This window comes from Gracilinanus agilis, chromosome 1 (assembly GCF_016433145.1).
Source record: "Gracilinanus agilis isolate LMUSP501 chromosome 1, AgileGrace, whole genome shotgun sequence".
Lineage (NCBI taxonomy): Eukaryota > Metazoa > Chordata > Mammalia > Didelphimorphia > Didelphidae > Gracilinanus > Gracilinanus agilis.
In genome coordinates, this window is record NC_058130.1 from 754,724,732 (window position 1) to 754,750,267 (window position 25,536).

The 25,536-nt window shown below is 41.8% G+C and overlaps 1 protein-coding gene across 1 annotated transcript in view; it reads right to left on the reverse strand.

Annotated features, from left to right (window-relative positions):
- The window catches only part of P2RX7 (purinergic receptor P2X 7), a 43,298-nt gene extending 18,480 nt beyond the window's left edge, over positions 1-24,818 (reverse strand). The window contains exons 1-5 of the mRNA XM_044658776.1: positions 24,649-24,818; positions 15,747-15,891; positions 10,637-10,705; positions 7,271-7,343; positions 118-259 (exon numbers count right to left, since the gene is read on the reverse strand). Coding sequence (XP_044514711.1) covers positions 118-259; positions 7,271-7,343; positions 10,637-10,705; positions 15,747-15,891; positions 24,649-24,818 — 599 coding nt within the window. The remainder of the gene's footprint in view (positions 1-117; positions 260-7,270; positions 7,344-10,636; positions 10,706-15,746; positions 15,892-24,648) is intronic.
- Positions 24,819-25,536: the final 718 nt, after the last annotated feature.

Here is a 25,536-nt window from a genome sequence, read left to right on the forward strand (position 1 = left end):
TTAACCAAAAAGAATAAAAATTCATTCATACAAGCATTTTTTCAACAAATATTGAAATGACACCTTCTGCATGCTACATGCTAAGACAGATATGAGTCCATTCCGCTTCTTACTTACCGAGGAGTTTCCCTCTTTGCCTCTATAGGACACCAGGCGGAGACTTCACAGGTCTTTTGGTGCTTGCAGGTATTGGGGAGAGCTCGGATCTTTGGGTTGTCACTGGTCAAATTGTATTTTCTACATTTTCCTGTTTGAACTCCTAGAAGAATGATACTATTGTAAAGTCATTGTTGGAAAGGGGAGAGCGGTGTGGTGTGATGGGAGTTTGATTTGAAACCAGGAGAGACCTGGGTTCAAATCCCACCTTTGACACTATTAGTTTGTGGATTTAACCATTCTAAGCCTTGATTTCTTCATCACTAAAATGTGGTGGCTACCTTACAGGATTGTTGCAAAGACTCAATGGAAATAATGTATCAATCAACAAACATTTATTAAATACATACTGTGTGCTAAAATCTGGAAATCCAAAGAAGAAAGGGGGAAAAAACTCAGTTTCTGTCCTCAAGGAGCTTACATTCCACTTTGGATCTGCCGTCCTGCCTGGTTTCAATTCCATAGAACAAGATGTCCCACATTTACACTGGATATTTGATGTCCCACCCTAGACCCTTGCTTGCCTACCTCCTTTTATGCACTGTCTCTCTCTTTAGATTGTAAGCTCCTGGAGAGCAGGGGATGTCGTTTTATTAGTTGTATCCCCAGCACTTAGTAGCGGGCCAAGCACATTATTATTGTTGCTCAGTCTTGTCTGACTCCCCATGACCTCATAGTGGGATTTTCTTGGCAGAGATACTGGAGTGGTTTGCCATTTCCTTCTCCAGTTAATTTTACAGATGGGGAAACTGAGGCACATAGGGTTAAGTGATTTACCCAGGGTCACACAGTCTGAGGCTGGATTTAAACTCACAAAGATGAGTCTTTCTGATTCCAAGCTCAGTGCTCTGCCCACTGCGCTAAGTAGCCACCTAGCACATAGTAGGTGCTTAATCAATTTTTTTTTTTGATTTTTTATGGAGTTTATTTACAAATGTGGAGAGGAAGAGGAAATAAGGAAATGAGAGAGACAGGATAAATACAATAAGATAAGTAATCTAACATACTAGGTAATTTGCTCAGATCCCCTAGTTTGATCCAGGCAGATCTAATTAGCCCTCAGCTAAGGGAGGTTCCGTCTTGAGCCCAATGCTGGAAAAGTCAGAAGGCTGAAGGCCGGGTGGGAAGGGCACCTGGATTCCAATGAAGCAAAAGCTTCAGTAACAGAGTCTCTATTGAAAAGGAAGTTCCTTAAGAGAAGTTCAGGAAGATTCAGTCTTTACACTCACCACATGTAGTTCTAAGGGAAAGATTTAAGAACAGTCTCACCAAGGTCTCAGGGTTCCAGCCAGATATCCTCCACGTCAAAGCAATGAACAAGAAGAGGTCCTTCAGATCCAAGACACGAAACAGAAGAACCCAGCTGACCTCACTGAACTCTCTTTTAAAAGGGGCTTCTTTTGCATCACTTCCTGTGCCTTCCTCCTAGTTTACATGTCCAATCACAACAGATGCTTTTCTTAGGACTGCCCAGGAGGCAGTCAGTAAATTCTGATTCTTCACTCACTCTAGCACACGTGGGTCACAGACCTCCCAACTTGTGAGTTAAGTGGAGTTGTTTACACTTTTGGTGATTAGATTTGAAAATGGACAAGGTAGATTTAATCTCATTATCACACTGCCACAACTGTGCTTGCATACTGGTCCCTAATCCTTACACCTTTTCACACTTTTTTCTCTTCATGAATTCTTTATGTCAACCAAATTGGATTTTTTTTTTCTTGAATTGAAGAGCCATGTCCTGCCATCATGTATTAAGCCATCACATATGCCTGGAATACTTTGCCTCCTCATCTCCATCTCTCAAAAATCTTTATCGTCCTTCAAGTCACAACCTATGTGCTACCCTAAATGAAGTTTTTCCTCATCCTACTGGCTTGGGTTCTTGAATTTTCTATGTAATACATTTATTTGTATACACATGGTATCCCAAGATGATGTAAAGCCCTTTGAGGGAAGCTTCTATTACATTTGTGATTTTTTTTATCCCCAACACTTAGCACAGTGTCTTGAACATCAAAAACACAAAGCATTTATAACATTGCTGAATTCACCATTTTAAGACATGGCTCATCTCATATTCAAAGATTTTATGACGTGGAAATGATATAGCATGTGGAAACTACAAGGGATCACCAAGAAAATCAGTTCCAACTGCCTCATTTTACAGATGAGAAATCCAAAGCCCAGAGAAATTATGGGACTTGTGGTGAAAGTAGGGTAGAAGGCATAGATATAACTGGAGCTGGGACTTGAATTTAGTCCTTCTGATAAGTTTGGTGTGTTGTTTTTTTTCACTGCACCAGGCTCTTTGTGAACAAAACTCACATTTGTAAAATCCGTAGGAGTATTTCCTTTCAGTTTTGGCCTATGTAGAGTTGAATTCTAGAACTATTAACAATTTTTAAACAGCAATCTTTCTACAGGCTTTTCTCAGGCCTCTTGATCATCTTTTAAAATGTTATTGACACTTTTTTTCTTTTTTACACATTATTTTTAGTTAGTACTGCTTTTGTACCTAATAGAATCCTCTCTTGTTCAATTGTTTTTAGTCATATCCAACTCTTTATGACCCCTTTGAAGTTTACTTAGCAAAGATAACTGGAATAGCTTGATATTTCCTTCTACAGCTCATTTTACAGATGAGGAAACCTTGCTTGTTATAAAGTCGTTAATCAAATGGCTGCTAAAAATATTAAATATATAGCCCAGAGCCAGGCACATTGTGGCCCTCCAGTAGACTTTCAGTCTGTTATGGACCCATGAATGAATACTCTTTGGGTCCAAATGAAGCTGTAAGGTTCCTGTTGGGTAGGACACTCAGAAAGGGGAACCAGGGACTAAGAGAAATGGGTTACAGGTTAAAGACTAATGGAAAGAGAGCATAAGGTGAGAATAAAGACACACACACAAAATTCCAGCATATGGTAGTCAGACAGCAAGCCTAAGCTCTAGTGGAAAAAAGCTCCATTGGAATGAAGCTCTGATGGTAAAGAGCTTAGCCCTTAGCCAACATACAGCTATTTTCATTGGGGCTGCAACAGTATAGGGCATTGATGAGCAAACTACGGCCCCTGGGCCAGATGCGGCCCTCTGAAATAGTCTATCTGGTTGGGCAATGTTATTCCTAATCTGACAAATACAATGAGTAGGATACAATACAATAAAACTTCGAAAGAGTTGTCTTAGAAACAGACTGACAGATGAGCCTTTCCTTTCCTTTGGCCCCCTCTTTAAAAAGTTTGCCCAACACTGGGGGGAAGGGAAAATGATAATTAGGAGTGGTCTGATACAGTAGCATTATGAGGTAATCATACAAACTGCCCAGATTCTAAGACAATAGGTAGAGCTAATGCATGATCAGGAGTTCATATGGCCTAAGTCATCTAAGTTTGTTTGATACTTGTTAATTGATTGTTATTGGTAAAATAAGGAGACTGAGATAACAGACCAGTCTTCCAGAGTGTATAGACTTAGGGAAGGGCTTGGAATCTGGCAAGGTTGAGGTTCAATTTAACTCAAGGTTACAGAAATCAATCATAAGCAACACAAGAGTCAGCTTTTTGGGCACCCTTAAAATAATATTAAGATTAATGTAGAGCTGGAATCCTACACCAACTATTTAACCTATTATTTCACCTAGATGCTATCATCTAACCCACATCTTTCCTTCTCTTCTACAAGAAAAGAATATAAGACTTTATCAAATACCCTCCCAAATTTCAGTAATCTATAGCTATGGCATTCTTTTGATTTCCCAGGCATAAAAGGAAATAAAGACCTTCTGGCATGGCTAGGTCTTAATGAAACCAAGCTGAAAACAACACTAGTCATCACTCGAATAACACTTTCTAAAACTTTTGTCAGCAATTAAAGTCAAGATCGTTAGCCAATGAAATCTGTAAACTCCATCCACTCCTTTTTGAAAATAAGACCATTCGTCCATTTCCAATGACATGGTACCCTCTCCTTCAAGGATTCCTAATAATGATTTACCTTTCACATGTCATTTCTATCAGAACCACAGAATACCACTCATGAAACTGTATAATGGCTCCTGAAAGGAAAAGCTTTTGCTAAAACCCAGTTTTCCTGAATTCTACCCTTGTAGAATTGTACTGTTACTTGAATTAGGCCTATGATGAAAAGACTATTATAATAAATAATAAACATTTAAATGAAATTCATCCTAATACCATGAAACCTCTTCTTATATTTGCTTTTCTTAGCATGTCGAGTTCTTTCTTTATGAGAGACTGTCTACTTTTCTATTTGTATTTCTAGAAATTAACATAGTGCTTTGTAAAGTGCTTAATAAATGTTTTTTCATTCATTCATTCATCTTCCATCTCACTCTAATACAGGGTTTCTAAACTTTTTATGTGTCAGAGACTCCCCACACAATTTGGTGATACTTATGAAACTCTTCTCAGGATAATGTTTTTAAATGCATAAAATACATAAGATTATAAAGGGAACTAATTGAAATACACTTATAAAAATATGAAAAAAAGTTCAAGAGCACCAGGTTAATAACTCCTATCAAGATACGCAGGCTAAAAAGATAAGGTAGGGTAGGAGCAGAAAAAAAGAAATTGTACATGAGATTTTAAAAATTCATTTCTTAAATGACAGTTAAAATAAAAACCTGCCTAAAGCCCCTCCTTTGGGCTTTGGGTGGGGAAGACCTAGCACCTTTGTTGTTGCGGGGCAGGGGTAGGGAAAAGGAAGGGGAACTAGTTGCTCTGAAGCTTTGGGGCTTGTTGGGGGTCAGGGCACACAGGGATAGAGGCAATAAAGGACTGAGACACTTAAAAAAAAGACAAAAATAAATAAAAACTCATCATCAATCTTTATGATATTGTTATTTGATGGTATTATTTCTAATATTTGACTGGCTCCAATTGTTTTGGTTTTTTTTCTGTTGATTAAGTTTTCTGAAGGATGGATGGCATTTTGCACAACATTTCAAAAATCAGACTTCAACTGTCATTGCTTGTGTCTTGGATTTGTGGCACAATATACAAACCATCGTCCACGCCTTTTTACAAAATAACAGTCCTTACAGCGCTTCTTTAGGACAACTTTTGTTTTGAACCCAAGAGTAGGCTGAAAGGATCTTAGCAGATAATGGGAAAGAAATGGATGAGTTATTGTTCTATACTTCATAGAATCAGCATCTAAGGAAACTGTATTTTGTCGCGATGAAAACAGAAACGCAGAGATCGAGGAAGGTTTAGCTGGATATCTGCTCACATGGAGAAGAGGACTGGTGATCATAACCATCATTTTCTTTACAAAGAGAGATGCCATGTTTTAGCCAAACCTGCGACAAGTTGCCCAAGAGCTGCTGAGAAACCGTCTTGCTCCTAGCTCCAGTAGCTTTGCCTTAATCAATTTTTATGGGGTTGAAGAGATATAATTTATGTAGACAGGCATATTTAGGACCTATTATCATGTCTCTCTCTGATTTCACTTTCTTGGATTGCCTTTTTGCTTTATAATATCAGTCCCTTGAGGGCAGACACTGCCTTTTTTTCTTTTTGACAGATTTTCCCAGTGTTTGGTACAATTTAGTAAGCCCTGAGGAATGTTGATTTGATTTGACATAGTAGATATAAAGTAACCTTAAAGGGAAAGGTCTGAAGGGAACCAGAAAAGGTCTCCAGCAGGAGATAACCCTTAGACTGTCTTTTTTTTTTTAACCCTTATTTTTTGTCTTAGTAACAACTCTAAGACAGAAGGGGCAAGAACTAGTTCACATGGAATTAAATGACTTGCCCAGGGTCACACACCTAGGAAGGATCTGGGGTCAAATTTGAACCCAGGACCTCCAATATCCAAGTCTGGTGCTCTATGCCCTGTGCTACCCAGCTCCCCGGGGTTAAGTCTTGAAGGAAGCTTGGGAACCTAACAAGTCAGGCAGGGATGCACAGCCATCCCTACATTTAGGGAACATGGCAGAGGTAAAGGATGAGAGATGGGAGAGGGAGCGTCATCTGTGAGAGGAACAGGAAGTAGGGAGAGGAAGGTTGTATGGAAGTAGGATGCCAGAATTTGTGGAAATGCATCGTAATATTTAAAACACTATAAAATGTTAGCTACGATGATTCATTTCCCACTCAGCTCCTCTGCCACTTGCACGTGTGGAGGACCTGGCGTTCTCGAAGGCTGTGCCAGTGGAGTCTAGTCTCTCCTTTTGATCTCTGCATCCTGAGCACTTAGACAGTGCATGGCACCTAGCAGGAGCTCACTACATCCTAGAGCAAATGAGCCATCCCTCCAGCAGAATGGAAGCTCCAGGAGAGCAGAAACTTTCATTTTTTGCTGGTTTTGAATCATCAGCATCTAGTAGAGAGTCTAGTTCAGAGTCGGTGTCAAATGGAATTGAAATGGAAACTACCTTAAAATAGGTTTTAAAATATGAGAAATATATGCAATAATCGATAGTTATAGTTATATGCGATATACAACTTAAAATACATAATACATAAAAATAAAATATAATGTTTTATTGTTGTTGCATTCAATTTATTTCATGGTTCTCTGATTATTTACATCAAGAGAGACATAAATTGGGCAACTGAGCCCTTGCCAAAACCACCCGCAACCCATATGGAGGTATGTTGTGGTTAGCTGAGCTGACCAAACCTGGATGGAACCAGGTTTGGAGGACCTTTCCCTGTGACTTCAGTACTGCTTCCTTTGGACAGCCATTTGTGCCAACCACCATGGAGTCCCTCTCAGAGTACATGCCCCACTTCCTGCCCCTTCATTCCATCTTGGAATCCTCCAGCCCTTCCTGCTAGGTCCAACACTAATACTAAATTAATCTTCCTCACAACAGGTACCAGGCACAAAATCCAAAGGGCAGAGAGATTCCTGCCCTTGGAAAGCAGCCGGCACACAGTAAGTGCATAATAAATGCTCGTCTGTCTGACCTATGGCTGGAGAGGGTCTCTAGAAGCTCTTTTACATAGATGGAAATGTCCCAATTGCATTGCCCTCCAGAAGCCTGAGAAGCCTTCTGACACCCTCAAGCGCTCCTTTATCACACTGAACTCGGACCCCTCACTCCCTCACTAGGCTCTTCAGGACAGGAAAGAGCATCTACCTTTGCTCAGCAGGCCTGTCCTCCCCTTCTGGCAGTCCTGATCAGAAGAACAGCAAGTCCAGTTGGTGGGATACTGTTGGGAAAACAAGACAAGAGGGCATAAGTGAAAGCTTGAACTGATCAGCCTACAAGGGAGGGGAAAACATGGAAGTTAGAGGCACAGATCTTTGGGTTCAAGTCTCATCAGCTCTGTGGCAAGTGTTAATTCTTCCATTACTTGGAAAATGGAGTTACTAACATTTGTCCAACCAACCTCACGGGGTTGAGAAAATATTTCACAAACTTCACACACACACACACACACACACACACACACACACACACACACACACACAAATCCTTACCTTCTACTTTAGTATCAGTTATAAGACAGAAAAGCAGCAAGGGGTTAAAAGACTTGCCCAGGGTCACACAGCTAGGAAGTATCTCAGACTAGATTTGAACTCAGATCCTTTTGATTCCAGGTCTCACCTGCTATCCACTGTCCTACCTAGCTGTCCCTCATAAACTTTATTTTTAAAAGTTTTTTAATTAAAAAAAAAGCCCCTACCTTCTGTCTTAGAATCAATACTGTGTATCGATTCCAAGGCAGAAGAGCCGTAAGGGTTAAGCAATGGGGGTTAAGTGACTTGCCCAGGGTCACTCAGCTAGGAGTGTCTGGGGCCAGACCTGAACCCAGGACCTCCCATCTCTGAGCCTGGCTCTCCATCCACTGAGCCCACCCAACTGCTCCCCTCACAAACTTTTAAAGGGCCATAGAAAGAGAATTACTTCTTAAAGATAGAGCTCTTCTGCCTAGTCATCTTCCCACACCCTTCCCCCTCCACCAGGACCAATGACCATGCCATGGAGGAATCCCACAGCCTATATCTTTAGGCTGTCTTTCAGACATCCTTCACTCTGCAGCACAGTCATAGGCTACCTTGCTGCCATGGGTGTACGCTCACTCCCCCAAGCCCGATTCCCAGTTCTGGACTCCAGAACACATCCATTGCGCCATTGACACTGGGATGGGCACGTCCATCTACTCTTCTGTCGCTCCACTCATCCGAGATGAAACTTCTGAAACCAATTCAGCAAACCTAATTTTTAGGGGAACTCTATACACGTGTGAATTCAGGATATGTGATTAGCCATCAAAAAAAAAAAAGGCAGAAAAATACATAAAATAAAAGACTTTCATTATGGGCTAACTCTACGCTAGTGGTTCCCAAACTTTTTTGGCCTGCTGCCCCCTTTCCAGAAAAAATATTACTTAGCCCCCTGGAAATTCATTTTTTTAAGATTTTAATAGCAATTAATAGGAAAGATCAATGCACCTGTGGCCATCACCGCTCTCATAGATCTCTGCAGCACCCACCAGGGGGCGGTGGCGCCCACTTTGGGAATCACTGGTCTACGTCATTTTCCCAAGCTGCAGGAAATCTCGCAGCGGTTTGCCTGATCATTCTCATTCTCACTCCAAGAAGTGTTAGTATGAATCATGACAGTGTTTCATGCCAGAAATTGACTCCTGCTTCAGCCTGTGTCCGTGTGTCCAAGCCAGGGCAGTGCTTCTCTTTGTCTCATTCATGCTATATAATTATTAATAATGGCCCCAAAAGGACGAGAGTAGTGATGCTGGGAGCTCTGTTAAGCCTAAGAAAAGTTGTGAAGTGCCTCAGTATGTTCGTATAAAAAATAGTTGGTAAAGAATAACTTCTGTGAAGGGTCTTGGAATGTATTGGTCACATAAAACAAGATCCTACCATATACCCCTCCTGGGCCACTACTGCCTAATATGTGTCATCTCCCCTTATCAGAATGGAAGTATTTGCAGCCTTAGCTGTGTGACTCTGGGCAAGTGATTTAACTGCTGTCTGCCTCAGTTTTCTCATCTGTAAAATAGAGATGATAATAGCCTTACCCTCCTAGGCTGCTTACGAGGATCAGAGGAGACAATCCTGTGGTTCTGATCTATGAACTTGCCGGGAGTTCTATTATTGATTAATCAAAATGGATCAGAGTTTCGTAAAACCCAGAAGACAATGGATTTCCAGTGTTCCGCCTACTTGTCTGTGGAGCCCTTTGTAGGTCGTGTGGTGCAATACAGATGGCAGTGATGGCTGCAGGCACCAGCACCTCCTCCGGGGAGGACAGAAGACAGAGCAGATCTCCCAGGCTCTTAGGAAAGGCTGTATAGGAGGTGCCTGGGACTGGGACTGAAGATAACTTTGGGATGGAGGAACCCTCAGGGGTCCTATTGTCATTCCTAAGTCAGTTGACCTTGAGTATCTACAAAAAGGCAGCTCAGAGAGAGAGTTGGCCTTGGAGCCAAGACCTGAGTTCAAGTGCTACCTCCAACACATAACCTGTTATGTCACTGACTCTGAGTCAGTCATTTAAATTCTTCACATATATATCCTGTAGTGATAGACTGTCCTCTGAGTCTAAACGTTTTGGGGAAAGTGGGGACCTGCATTGCTGAAAGGGATTTAGTTATGGGGGAGTTCCCTGTACCTGGGGAATCACAGGTTTAGCTCTTATTCCAATCCAATAAACATTTATTAAGTGCTTACTATCATTAATGTTGGACAGCTAGGTGGTACAGTGGATTGGGTGCCAGGCCTGGTATAGGAAGACTCCTCTTCCTGAGATCAAATGCTACTCAGATGTGTGACCCTAGGCAAGTCACTTAACCCCGTTTGCCTCAGTTTCCTCATCTGTCAAATAAGCTGGAGAAGGAAATTGCAAACAAGCTATGTGACACTGGGCAAGTCACTTAACCCTATTTGCCTCATTTTCCTCATCTATCAAATAAGCTGGAGAAGGAAGTGGCCAACTAGCTGTGTGACCCTGGGCAAGTCACTTAACTCTTCCTCAGTTTCCTCATCTGTCAAGTGAGCTGAAGAAGGAAATGGCAAACCACTCCAGTATCTCTGCCAAGAAAACCTCAAATGGAGTCATGAAGAGTCAGGCATGATTGAAACAACTGAATAACAAAGACCCCAAATGGGATTATCAAGGGCACTGGGCTAAGTGCTGGGGACACCATTAATAAGAAGAAAAATAGTTCCTGCCCTCCTTGAGTATCCAGAACACCCCATACCATCTTGAGTATTCATCTTACCACCTCCCCACAAGGAGATTTCCCTACACACACACACACACACACACACACACACACACACACACACACACACACACACACACACACATCCACCTTCTTCCTGGAAAGACACTCATCCTCTTCAAAGACCATGAAAGGTCATGTCTCTTTTGGTCCCAGCCTGCACCTTACCTATCTCTACTGGACACACCTGTGCAGGCTCCATCATTAGGTGCTTCCCCATCCCACCCCCCACCCCCACTCACAACCTCCATTACCTCAGGACAAATTCCCTGCGTCTGGCCTTCGGTGGTTAGAAAGTTAGTAATCACAAAGAATGAGTTTCCCTGAGGAAAAAAAGAACACTGGAATGTCAAATGTGGAGAATTTACTGATGTTCTAGGTTTGTTTTTTTTTATTGGTATTAAGCTTAATAATAGAAATTTTATTATTATCAATAAATAAAAACATATATTAAGCACCTACTATCTGTCAGATAGCAAATAGGTGGTGCCATAATGTTCAGAGCACCAGGCTTGGAGTCAGGCAGACTCATCTTTCTGAGTCCAAATCTGGCCTTAGACACTTACTAGTGGTATGACTCTGGACAAGTCACTTGACCCCGTTTGCTTTTGTTCCTTCACCTGAAGGAATTTCAAACCACTCTAGTATCTCTGCCAAGAAGAATCCAAATGGGGTCACAAAGAGTTGGACACATCTGAAACAACTGAACAATGACAACAATGAATGTGCCAGCTAATACGTTAAAGTATGGAAATACAAATGGAAAAAGGAAGAGGGCAACACATATGTGGGATGGGTAGTGTAAAGGGGTAAAAATAAAAGGTTGGACTAAAATATTTAAGAGTATGGTTGCCAGGAATTGACTACTCAATTCCAAATGATTTTTATGGTAATTTATTTACAAAAGGAGAGAGAGTGAAAGTAAGAAAATCAGAGAGAGGATAGGGTAAGTTGTCTAATCTAATACTCTAAGTATTTTGCTATTGCTCTTGGCTCAACCCAGGCAGGGCTAATTAGTCCTTAGCTAGAGGGGCCTCAGCCTTGAGCCAAGGGTTGAGGGCCCTTGATGAATAAAGCAAGAGCTTCGGCCACAAAGCCTCTCCCAAGAAGGGAGGCCTCTCCTGAAGCTAGTCCCTTCAGAAAAGCCAGGAAAGGAGTCAATCTTTTTCATTCACCCACGTGGTAGTTCTAAGGAGAAATAGAAAGCAGTCCAAGGTCCTTAGCCAGAGTTCCTGCAAGGTCCAGTTCGAGGTGAAAGAGCCTGTCCCAGGAAGTTCTGGCCACTTTTAAAGATCCTTCCTTTCGTCACTTCCTGTGCCTTCTTTCCATTTTACGTGTACCAATTACAGCTAAAGCCTTGCTTAGAACTGCCCAGGCAGTCAGTCAATTCTGATTCGTCTCCCACTATCACACACAGATAGGGTTACAGACCTCCCCCACTTAGGATAAGTGGGGTGTGTACACTTTTGGTGATTAAATCTAAAAATGGGCAGGGGGGAGAGTTAATCCCATCTTCACATTAGCTAGAGGAGAGGCATTTTGGTGAAAGAATTCACCCAGATGGCTAGCAGAGTTCTAGAGCAATCAATAATAATGTCCTTGGAGGGTGTTCTCAAGGCAAATTATTAAGCACAAACCTGGAAAAATGTGGACATCTTGGTGTAGAGAGAGACACAGCTGCGGCCAGCAGGACAGTCTCCAAAGTAGGAGCTGGAACCACTGAGGGACTGGGGTATGAGCCCAAAATGGAGGGGAGGGGATGGTCAACCCATAAGAAGGTTGGCATTGCACCCAAATGTGGGACTTCTTTCCAACAGCTCACATTAGAGCCCCACACTCCTCTACTTCATTTTAGTTCAGTCTTGGAGTCTGGAAGATGTGAGTTCAGATTTTACGTCAAACATTTAGTAGCTGTGTGACTGTGGGCAAGTTATTGGGTCTCCCTTAGGCTGTGGCAGTTAGAGGGCAGAGCGGATAGAGGGGATTAAGTTCACTGCCTCCCTCACATACTTACTAGCTAGCCTGAGGCAGCACTTTTCACCTTTCTCTACTTCATTTTTTAACCTTTGTCCAAAGGAGGCTCCTTGCATCGATGACCACAGGAGCAGTGTGAAACTGGTTACAATAAACGCCATCCTAGCCAGTGCCATTTTGAATTATTATTAGTCTGTGTAAGTCTTTAACCTAACTGTGCTCACCAAATGTTATGCAGGGGCTAATATTGTAATGCAAGAACCCTGCATTACATTACCCAACATGTTGACTGAAGGGCAAGAGGACATTACTAAACCAGCATTATAATTGGTGAGTCACAGGATGTTTAGCCCACTGGAGAATAAAAGTGACTTTGAGATTCAGTAATTAGAGGAAACTGATAGGGGCAGCTAGGTAGCACAATGGGTTGAGCCCCAAGCCCGGAGGACCTGGGTTCAAATCTGGCCTCAGACACTTAGCTGTGTGACCCTGGGCAGGCTGCCTAACTCTTGCTGCTCTTCTGTCTTAGAACTGATACTAAGACCGAAGGGTTGTTTTTTTGTTTTGTTTTTTAAAGAAGGAGACTGATAACATTTAGTTATTAGCATGTAGAATTGCCAGTTAGCTTTCCATGCCTACAAGTAGAACTATCCCTTTCCAATGGCATTGCTTCTCCTTTTCTTTTTCCTCCTGAGAGCCAGATACATGCATAGACCTCATTCTCTCTTTTGAATTCCTGGTGTGATGGCCAATGGCCATGAGGAAATGCTAACCAATAGTGATATTGATTTGGGTTCTAGAGGTTCATAGATTGAGATATGGTGAGAGTGAATATGAGAGAGAGAGAGAGAGAGAGAGAGAGAGAGAGAGAGAGAGAGAGAGAGAGAGAGAGAATATTCAGGGAACACCAACCCAAAGGTCCCTTGGAAAATTCCAGGGGTTGCTAGGAGGACTCCTTGGTGACTCATTGTTTGGGTCTTTGGGGGATGATGAACTTCTGCTTCCCGAGGTCAAGTACAGAAAGGAAGATATTGCTTTGGCATTCTACAGGGAATCCTTGTCCTTGGACAGTGGCTAGGGATAAGATACCAAATCCGTTACAGTAAGAAACAGCTTCTGGTTCAACTCTGTTTCTTCAGCCCTCTCTGTGGCATCATGGAACTGTTGAACTTCCAGTGGGAAGAAGGGATGGCTTGGCTCTTCCCATCTTGTCATCAAGATAACTGCTCTCTCGTGGCAGTTAGAATTTGGAGAGATGGAGGAGGGAATCCACAGGGTGAGTTGTACCTGAGTTGTACTTGTCTTTTTTGCTTTGTGTTTCCTTTCTTGACTAGGCAATTGAGCATTGACCTCATGAACCTTGTGGGTTCAAACCATCTGCATACATGCAATGACTCTGACTGCTATCAAGGGAGTTTTTATAGGAACGCCAGCCTCTGGACTAGCTTGTTGGAAAACATGGAATTTGAAGGGGATAGTATAAAGCTAAAGTGAAATGCTGAATCTCTAATTGGAAGTCTTGCATATTGCTTTAGGTAGGGTTTAAGTATCATCCTGTCAGAAGATTTTACTTGTCATTCAATTACTGAAACCTGGTCTGTTCATGAACTCTCATGAGTCTTTTATGTTTAGCATTTCTTCTGTGTGCAGGAATAAATTACTTGTCTCATATCTGATTTATATTACCTGTTGAGTATCTTTTTATTTTCCCTTTCTGGGAAGTCTCTAGACTTCAGACATAAGTAAAATCATCCCTGGGATATCAGAATAGAGGACTTAAATGAACCAAAGAGTATGAGAACAGTATGCCTAGCCTGCTCTCATGGAAGGCAGGGTCTCTGGTAAACTGAGTCCAAACCACATGTTTGAGAATAGATAATGGAATGAATAAACTTTATTTATTTATTTAAAACCTTTACCTTCTGTCTTAGAATCAATACTATGTATTGGTTCCAAGGCAGAAGAGCAATAGGGGCTAGGTAATGGGGTTAAGTGGCTTGTCCAGGGTCACCCAGCTAGGAAGTTTTTGAGACAAAATTCATCCTGACCCCAGGCCTAGTGCTCTCTCTACTATGTCAAGCTGCTTCTAAACTTTAAAGTCCTTAAGGACAGGGACTCAGACTCATTGCTTAGTACAATGCACTCATCTATAGTAGCCATGTGGCAAATGTTAGGAGAAGGAATGAATGAGACCACATGGCATTTTCTAAAGACCAGACTCTTCTCTTTTCAAGCAAGCCATATTTTCTTTTCCACTATATGTGTCTTTCTGAAAAATATGTAAATCCAACTTCTGCAAATTAAGTCATTTTCAGTTCACTCTATCTTAAAGGAAGTGGTAACGAGGAGAGTAAAATGAAAACCCTTTTGAAGGCAATTTATTGTCCCCTAATTGACCTTGTAGGTCTGATTGAGCATGGTAGTTCCTGTGCTTGTTTTTTCCTTTTTCAGTGACCTGTTTTTTTTAACCCTTTACCTTCCATCTTAGAATCAATACTGTGCATTGGTTCCAAGGCAGAAGGATGGTAAGGGCTAGGGAATGGGGGTCAAGTGACTTGCCCAGGGTCACACAGCTAGGAATGGGTTTTTCATGTAGACAATTTGAATGCTGTGGAGCACACTTGTATTCATTTCTTTGGTGAAGGCCTCCATACTTTGGTTTCTAGGTGGTTTGGGTAAACTTCAGATACTATCAAAAAGTCATTAAATTGTGAATCCCAGTGATAACTGGCACTAGGCCTATACTCCAAAGAGATCAAAGGAAAAAAAAGGGCCCATATGTACAAAAATATTCTTTTGTGAAGGCAAAGAACTGGGGGGGGGGGTGTCCATCAACTGGGGAATGGCTGAACAAATTGTAGAACATGCCTGTGATGGAATATTATTGAGATGTAAGAAATAATGAAAGCAGCAGTTTCAGAGAAACTTCGGAAGACCTATATATATGAACTGATGCGGAAGAAAGTGAGCAGAATAAGGACAATTTATTTAATAAGCAACAACGTGATAAGGACAAATCCTTTAGAAAGATCTAGGAACTCTGATGAATATAATGACCCTCCAGGATTCTGGAACACCCATGATGGGGAATGCCGACCACCTCTTGGTAGAGATGTGATAGACTCAGGGTACAGAATGAAACACACATTTTTGGACAAGGCCAACATGGAAATTTGCTTTGAGTGACTATGCATCTTGGATATAGGGTTTTGTTTTTTCTTTCTTGCCTTTCTTTTTCCAATGGGAGAGGCAGAGTAAAAGGGAGAGAATAATAAATGCTTGTTAAATGAAAAAAAAATCTTAAATTATTAAAAATCAACCCTCCCAATGATAAGAAAGTTAGCACCCAAAGACCTTTATTGTCATGCATTGGAATTCAGAGATTCTCACCTGCGAGGGAAAGGTGTAGTCTGCGATGTCCAACACTCTGGTCTTATTCCCTATGGTTACTTCTGCTACACCTTTAACTTTGGTGTGCACAGAACTGATAAGGGGATCCTTGCGTTGATACATTTTCTCACTCAACAAACCAAAGCTGAATGTGGCAAGAAGAAAGAACAAATAAGGCATTTTGCAGAGGTTTTTTAAAGTCCTTTGAACTAGTTGCCCGAGCCCTTTCTCAGCCTTAAAATTTGTGGGAAAAAGAGGAAGGGAAACGAGATTTCCAAGCTAAAGAAATGGAAATAAACTTTCTCTTGTCTCTGCCACCATCATAGGAACCAAAGGATGTGTGAAATGCAGTTCTTCTCATCCCTCCTATGTCGTAGAGTCCTTAGCAAACACCCCATGGAAAAGGGCTGGGGAAGAATATACAAAAGATTCAGCTTTAGAGGGGCAGCTGGGTAGCTCAGTGGATTGAGAGCTAGGCCTAGAGACGGGAGGTCCTAGGTTCAAATCTGGCCTCAGACACTTCCCAGCTGTGTGACCCTGGACAAGTCACTTGACCCCCATTGCCTACCCTTTTACCACTCTTCCACCTATAAGTCAACACACAGAAGTTAAGGGTTTAAAATTAAAAAAAAAAAAAAAAAAAAAAAAAAAAAAGATTCAGCTTTTGGGTGAGTGTCCCATTTGATGAGAAGAATTAGCCTTGCAGGCAGGGACACATATAGAAGGAGAGACAGTCGCTAAGTCCAACAACCAGGTTTGGATTGCCATCTCCTAGCATGGCGCTGGTCCTGGAAGGGACCTTGTTGGCCATGGAGTATTCCTCCTCAACTTCCCATTGGCCTCTTTCATTTATCTATCTATCTATCTATTTATTTGTTTGTTTGTTTGCTTGTCTATTCATTCATTCATTCATTCATTCATTCATTCATTCATTTATTTATTCAGCCATCCATCCATTTATTTATTTGTTTGTTTGTTTATACAAAAAGCCCCCACCTTCTGTCTTTAGGTCAATACTATGTAAAAAACATGGTAAGCAGTTCTGAGTAACTCACCACTGGCTGGAAACTTTCAGCCCACAGACAATGGCTGTACACCCCCCACGGAAAAGTTCAGAATCCTCTGACTTCCAGATTGGCTCTGTGTGTCCAAGAGAGAACTTCCTGTCCCCCCCGTTAACCCACCAACAGCAGAAGAGTAGTAAAGGCTAGGCAATGGGGGTCAAGTGACTTACCCAGGGTCACATAGGTAGAAAGTGGCTGAGGCTAGATTTGAACCCAGGACCTCCTGTCTCTAGGCCTGACTCTCAGTCCACTGAGCTACCCAGCTTCCCCCACCACTGGCCTCTTTTAAAGATGAGGAAACTGAAAATTAGAGATGGGGAGTGAGTTGGCCAAGATCACATGGGCAGTACACAGCAAAACTAGGATTTAATCTAAGGCCCTCTGACTCCATGATCTTTCCCCTATACCAAGGAAAGAAGGGAAATTCCCAAATGGTTAATTGTTCATTTTTCAGTGTGGGTTGGTTGTTTTTTGTTGTTTTTTTTTTAATTGGAGGAAGGCAAAAGGGAGGAGGGGCAAATCCAGGAAATTGAAGTCCTGCTTCTGATACTTAAAAATCAAGATCTCAGTTTACTCATCTGTAAAAGAAAGTAGTTGGACATCATCGTCTGTAAGGACCCTTGAAGCCCTAGATCATATGAATTATGACTAAACATGGTATTTGTTCATACATACTATCCATGAAACCATGACAAGGAAAATTGAGAGGATGCCTAGTTAGACCAAGAGACAACATAGCTCAGAGGAAAGAAGGCAAGATTTTTGACTCAGAAGACATGAGTTTAAACCCCATTTTTGCCACTGATTCTCCCTGTGAGCCTGTAAGACAACTAAATTCATCTCATTTTCCTTCTCTATAAAGTGTCCTCTAAGGTCCCTTTCAGCTCTAATTCTGGAACAATAATATTTCATTTGATAAATATTTATTTTATTCCTTACTCTGTGTGAAGGGAAAAATACAAAGACAACTGAGGCACAGTCCTTGCCCTCAAAGAGCGTATAAGTTTATTTATTTTATTTTTAATTGATTAAGTTGTTTATTTATAACATTAAAATTCCCAGGTATCTCTCTCCCTCCCCACACTATAGGAGGCATCATTTGACAAAAAGATATATGCATATATGAAACTGTGTCTTATTTATTTCTATTTGTCACTTTTCTCTTTGAAGGTGGACATACACAAGTTATTCTGTTGTTGCATATAATGTTCTCTCTCTTTCTCTCTGTCTCTCTTTCACCTTCTGTCTTAGTATCATTTCTAAGACAGAAGAGCAGCAAGGACTAGGCCATTAGGGTTAAGTGACCTACCCAGGGTCACACAATTAAGAAGTGTCTGAGACCAGATTTGAACCCAGGTCCTCCTGCCTCGAGACCTGGTGCTCTATATCCACTGTGCTACCCAGCTTCTCCTATATAATATTCTGTTAGTTCTGCTCATTTCACTCTTCGTAGTTTATAAAGGCAATAAAGATTTAAATTTTTTATATATGCAACTAATGATTTATAGTTACATCTGATTAAATATCATATGAATGGTACAGCCAGCAAAGAGGTATCATGGAATAATGCAGAGAGTCCCCAACTGGGAGTTGGACAATCAGAGTCTTGGGTAGGTCATTTCGTATTTCCTGGCCATCAGTGTCATCCATGGTAAGATTAGAAGACAGAACTAGAAAAGATCTTAGATATTATGTAATCCAACTTCTTTATTTTACAAAGGAGGAAACTGAGTCTCAGAGAAGTTAAATGCCTTGTATAAGGTCATCCAGGTCAAAAACAGTTGTAGAATGATCTCTGTGGCCTCCTCCCAGATCTCCCATTCCAAGAAAACTACTGAGAGCTCAAGGGCTTCCAGCTGTCAATCTAGGTCAGTGATTCCCAAAGTGGGCGCCACCGCCCCCTGGTGGGTGCTGCAGTGATCCAGGGGAGTGGTGATGGCCACAGGTGCATTTATCTTTCCTATTAATTGCTATTAAAATTAAAAAAATGAATTTCCAGGAGGCTAAGTAATATTTTTTCTGGAAAGGGGGTGGTAGGCCAAAAAAGTTTGGGAACCACTGGTCTAGGTAGAAGTTTAATGAGCCCACTCCCGGAGGAACGTTACAAAGGGACCCTTTCCATCCCCATTTCAGAGCATGCTTGGGTTTTCTGTTTCTTGTCAACTTATTGCATGATGATGGAAGGCCTTTTAGTTGGCTTTTGAGTCAGACTTGAATGTACATACAAAAGATATAAAAAGGCAGCTAGCTGGTACAGGGGATGGAATGCAGGGCCTGGAGTCACAAAGACCCAACTTTGTGAGTTCAAATCTTGCCTTAGACACTTACTAGCTGTGTGACCCTAGGCAAGTCACGTTACCTCTTCCTGCCTCAGTTTCCTTAACTGTCAAATGAGCTGGAGAAAGAAATGGCAAACCACTCTAGTATTTTTGCCAAGAAAACCCCAAACAGTCTGACAGAGTCAGAAACAACTGAAACAATACAAAAGATATTAATGAGGCAAAGACTTGTTGCTTCCACTGCCAACAGGAATCCTGGACAGTGCAGGCAGGTCCCTCTCACCCCTTAAACTTAGAAGATGGGGAGAGGAAACAGTAAGGCTATGAACCAAGATAGAGTTTGGAAAGCGGATCAGTGGGGGATGAGATTGGAGAGATGGAATGGGGCCAAGTGAGCTACATGCTACTCCAAAAAAACCCCAACCAACCAAACAACTAAGTCAGGACATTAGACTTATCACCTGGAAATGAGGACAGTCACCATAGCGACCCACTTCAGAGTTCCATATTGGGCATTGTGGACCTGAGCCACTTCCACAGAGCTCTGTTTGCACCTTAAATGGTCCCAGTGCCAGCACTCTGACAGTGTCTCTGACTCTCCCCTCTGGCAGCAGTGTGTCTTTTTGCTTTTTGCAGTGTGTCCACCTGTTGGGTGCCACTTCCCAAAAGCAGAACAAACGCCAAAGAAAAAGGATTCTCTTGATTTCCAAGATATTTATCTGTTTTAGTTAATGAACAACACAAAAGCAGAATGAAAGCAGCTTTTAGATCTATTTCTCAGTTGCCACTTTAATGTCTCTTTACTAAGGAATATGGTTGTTTTTGTTTTTTTTTTTAAAAAGGCCTTCCCTTCTGTCTTAGAATCAATACTGTATATTAGTTCCAAGGCAGAAAAGCAGTAAGGATTAGGCAATGGGGGTTAAGAGACTTGCCCAGGGTCACACAGCTAGGGTGAATATGGTGCCATATTTGAACCCAGGTCCTCCTATCTCCAGGCCTGCCATTCTATCCCCTGAGTCAACTAGCTTAGACCAATACTTTTTAAAAAATTAATATATATAAAGGGGGCAGCTGGGTAGCTCAGTGGATTGAGAGCCAGGCCTAAATATGAGAGACCCAAGGTTCAGATCTGACCTCAGACACTTCCCAGCTGTATGACCCTGGGCAAGTCACTTGACCCCCATTGCTTACCCTTACCACTCTTCTGCCTTGGAGCCAATACACAGTATTGACTCTAAGACGGAAGGTAACAGTTTAAAAAAAATTAATATATAAAGCATTGGAAGGTCAATGAAGAGCACATATCAAGCATTTGTTCTTAAGCTCTTCCACTGAACTGATATTTTCTGATTGTGTTAAAAATTCTCTGTTCAATAACACTCAATGGCTCCCAATTGTCTCCAAATCCTCAGCTTGGCATTCAATGCCAACCATATTCTAATACCAACATGCCTAGTCATGATATATACAGATCTCAGCAAAGCCTTTGACAAAAATTTTTCGTGCTGTCCTTGAGGAAAAGTGGAAGACATATTTGTTAGATAGTAATAGAGAAAGGTGCCCTTTCTCCTGATCGAGGCAAATCCTTCTCCTTGCTCAAGTTTTCCCATTCCATCTTGTCTTCTGTCATCTCTACCCTCCCTCTTATCTTTCAGCTCTTCCTGCCTCTACTGACTACAAACATATCCAAGTGTCCAAAACTCTTTACTCAATCCATCTGTCTCCACACTAGCTATCTTCCCGTACCTCTTCCCTTTTGTGGCTAACCTCCTTGAGAAGGTTGGCCATAATTTCTGCCTCTACTTGCTTTCCTCCCACTCTCTTAATGCTCTACAATCTGGCTCCTTGATTCAGAAGGGATCCAGATTCCTTCCTGAATTTAGCTTAGTCTTCTATTACTTCAGTGAGATAATATTTGTAAATCACTTAGCAAAATGTCTGGCCTATATTAGATGTTTACTAAAGGAGGCAACTGGGTGGCACAATGTATAGAGCACTGGGCTTGAAATCAGGTAGACCAGAGTTCAAATCCAGCTTTAGCTGGTGTGTGACTCTGGACATGTCATTAATCTCTATTTGCCTCAGTTCCCTTAACTATAAAATGGGGATAATAATAGCACCTACCTTTCAGGGTTAATGTAAGGAGCAAATGAAATAACATTTGTAAAGGACTTAGTACAGAGCCCGATACATATATGTATAATAATGCTCATTACCTTGCCCCTTAAACGCTTATTCCCATTCTCATTACAAAAACCGACTAGACCTTTAGTAAAAAGGAAACCATGTTTCAGGAAAACCTGAGAAGACTTTTATGAACTGATGCAAAGCAAAGTGAACAGAACCAGATACTTGTGCACAGTAACAGGAATATTGTACAGTGATCAACTGTGAAAGACTTCGCTCTTCTGATCAATCCAATGATCCAAGACAATTCCAAAGAATATTCAGGATGAAAATGCTCTCCCTCTCCAGAGAGAGAACTGAGTGCACATTGAAGCAGATTTTTTTTTTTACTTTCCTTAAGTTTCTTATTTTTGTTGTTGTTGCTGTTTGCAATATGGCTAATGTGGAAATATGTTTTTCATGACTTCACACATATAATTGATATATTTTTTGCTTTCATAATGGGTGGGGGACAAGCAGGAGAAAGAGAGAGAATGTGGAAATCAAATTTTAAAAAATGAATGTTAAAATTAAATAATAAGTAACTAAGGATTTCTGAGTAAGACGTTACTTTCTTTCTTTCTTTTTCTTTTTTTTTTGGGGGGGGCATTGATTGAGCCCTGATAAGGTTTTTCTCTCAAATGAGATCAATGGCTTCAGACTAGGACACTCTACTAATATCATTTCTTAATTATAAGAAATTTAAGGCCATCCAAATGGAGGAAAGCAGATCAGTTCCCACAGAACTTCTCAGGCAACCCACCCCCCCAAACTCCCTCAAAACAACTAGTTAAATAATGACCGAGAAACCACTGAGAAATAAGAGTAAATATTTTCTTCCATTCTATAAATATACATAAAGTCAACCAGAAGCCCTCAGGCAATAAAGGGGACCTCTAGCAAAGCAGTGTTGATATAATCTGGTAGACAGACCACAGATGAGTCAGAGACATCTATAGCCTGTAAATGCTTTATCAGGGAGAGAGCAAGCTCAGGGAGCCCCTGAAACCCTCAGGGTGGTTGGAAACCTCATCAGGGTCCTTAGAAGTCCTCTGGAGTAGTAGTGAGAAGTGTAGACTGAGGCACCCCAGGACAATGCAGTTCTGAGATGCCATTAGAGGGTTTGGAAGACCAGGGAAGGGATGGGAGTGGAGCCCATAACAGTGACCCAGGGGACAGGACAAGACCTAAACAAAAAATATATAGTCATACAACCAAGAATAATTTATGTTCTACCTCTCGATGTAGTCCCATTGTGGTGGTGGTGGGGGGTGCTGGGAGAGGGGAGAGGGGGAGGTTAAACTGGATCTTCAGGAGAAGAGGAGACTTCCAAGCTTTTTTTTTTTAAACCCTCACCTTCCGACTTGGAGTCAATACTGTGTATTGGCTCCAAGGCAGAAGAGTGGTAAGGGTGAGCAATGGGAGTCAAGTGACTTGCCCAGGGTCACACAGCTGAGAAGTGGCTTCCAAGCATTTTTTTTTAAACCCTTGTACTTCGGTGTATTGTCTTATAGATGGAAGATTGGTAAGGGTGGGCAATGGGGGTCAAGTGACTTGCCCAGGGTCACACAGCTGGGAAGTGGCTGAGGCCGGGTTTGAACCCAGGACCTCCTGTCTCTAGGCCTGACTCTCACTCCACTGAGCTACCCAGCTGCCCCCTGGCTTCCAAGCATTTTTAATGAAAAGACTAACCATGCCCTTTTCCTTTATTTGTCTCACACTGCCCTGGGAAATTAAGAGAAAGATATATTCTTTTTGTTTGTTTGTTTTTTAAGGAGCATCGGGAAAGCCTTTGTTTTTTAAATTTATTTTAAAAAATATTTTTAATATTTTTATTCATTCAACAATTAATTGCTATTATTTGCTCTTCTGCCCAGAATGCACTCTGTTCTCTTGGAATCAGCTTTTTCCCAATGTTCGGCTCAGCTATGCTCTCTCTCCCATGTCTCTTTCTTGATACTTCCATTTCTCTCCAAATTACCTTGTATTTACTTATCTGGAAACATTATATCTCTTCTATTATTCCCTTTCACACACTCCCAACCAGCCTTCTTGCTGTTCTTTACATGGCACTCAATATCCCACCTTCAGACCTTTGCAATATCCCTCCTCGCCTCCACCTCTTGGAATCCCGAGTTTCAGCTCTCCTTCTCTGTCAGATCTCTCCAACTCCTTCCCTCATTACCTTGAAAACATTTGACGTGGCCACAAATAATAACTAGCTTTGATGTTGACATTTAAGGGATATGAAGCACTTTACAGATATTCTTATTTGATTCTCACCACAATCTTGGGAGGTAAGTGCTGTTAGGATCCCCCATTTCACAGAGGCAAAATCTGGGGCTGAAGGATATTAAGTGACTTGCCCAGGGTCACATAGCTAGTGACTGAGGCTAGATTGGAACTCAGGTCTTCCTGACTCCAAGTCTACGATATCACCTAAATACCTCTATTCCCAGTGCCTCCTTCTTTCATTACTTTGAATACATTTCACATAGCCACTAATAATAACTAGCTTTTATGTCTCTAGCCTAGTAAATATAACAATGAAATATTATTTTATAGGTGAGAAAATTTGGGTCGGATGAGTTAAAATTGCTATCTAGATGTGAGTTCCCTGAAGTTGGGATTTTTTTTTTCATGTTGGTCTTTGTCTCCCTAGTATCTAGCACATAGTAGGCAATGAATAAATGTTATTGATTGAAAAAAAATTGTCATCTAGGGGGCAGCTGGGTAGCTCAGTGGATTGAGAGCCAGGCCTAGAGACAGGAGGTCTTATGTTCAAATCTGGCCTCAGACACTTCCCAGCTGTGTGACCCTGGGCAAGTCACTTGACCCCCATTGCCTAGCCTTAGCACTCTTCTACCCTAGAACCAATACACAGTATTGACTCTAAGATGGAAGGTAAGGGTTTAAAAAAAATTGCCATCTAACTTATATTTCATTCATGCATTCATTCACTCAAGTATTTACTGAATATCTCCTCATGCCCAGCATTATATATAGAAGAAAAAGGATACAAAGTCAATCAGTAAGACTTTATCAAATGCCCACTATGTGCCAGACACCAGGGGGGTCTCCAAAGTCAACCACTCCATCACGCCAACTTCTAGAGGAGCCTAAGGAGAGGGATGGCATTGTGGAACGGGGTAGTCAATGACCCCGGCTGGGCAAGTGAGATGTGAGCTAGGCTTTGGATGATGGGTCGGATTTGGATAAGAGAAGAGAAAGGCATTAAAGGAGGGGGTAACTGGGTGAACAAAAGGCAGGAATGTCCATGGAGGGAGATACGATGGTGAGGATTAGATGTGTGGCCGCGGCAGAGGAAGATAAGGCCGAAGGAGGGGGTCAGGGAATTGCCACGAAGAAAACGAGGGATGGTCTCAGACTTACCCAATGTAGACGATGATAGCCACTGAAATGACCCACTTGAGAGTCCCATACCAGACATTCTGAATTTCAACCACTTTCTCAGTCTTGATACTGAACAGACTATTCGAATAGCACCAGTCCTTCTGGCATTTCAGTGCCGTTAGGAGGGAGGGTACCTTGGCTTTCTCCATTGGCAGCGATGCTCTCTGGGCAATGCTGTCTTCTCCGGTGCTGTCTGAGTTCAAATGGCAGAGACACTGTGAATGCTCAAGAAGTTTCTCTTTTGATTTTGAAGAGAGCTTTCAGTTTTGCATAATCAGGAATAACACCTGGTAGGGCTCAAGATTTATTTAGAGATAATTCTTCTGCGACCCTTTGGCCTGATCTATGAATGCCCTTCATTGGCTTCTCCACATTCTGTACACAAAGAAAAGAATTTGTTCTTGGGGTCATCTGTTGACTCCACTAAACTTCTACGTGTACCCTCGTCCTGATGAGTGCATGAAAATGCATTCATTAATCACTTAATATTTGCTGGACGTTCTGCTAAATGTTGGGAATACAAATACAAGCAATCAAGACTCTACCTGCTCTCATGGAGCCTACATTCTAATGGCGAAAACAATATCTGAAGGGAAACTAGAAAGGGCTTTGGCTACACTCATGATAGAATGGCGTGGAAATTCCTAGAGTGGCATGTATGATGGCCTAGTTCTGAGCAAGTTAAGGTAAAAGCTTACCTCTTGAAGGCAGGTGAGTGGCTCAGTGGATAGGGCACCAAGCCTGGAGGTGGGAAGTCCTGAGTTCAAATCTGGCCTGAGGGGCAGCTGGGTAGCTCAGTGGATTGAGAGCCAGGCCTGAAGACAGGAGGTCCCAGGTTCAAATCTGACTTCAGACACTTCCTAGCAG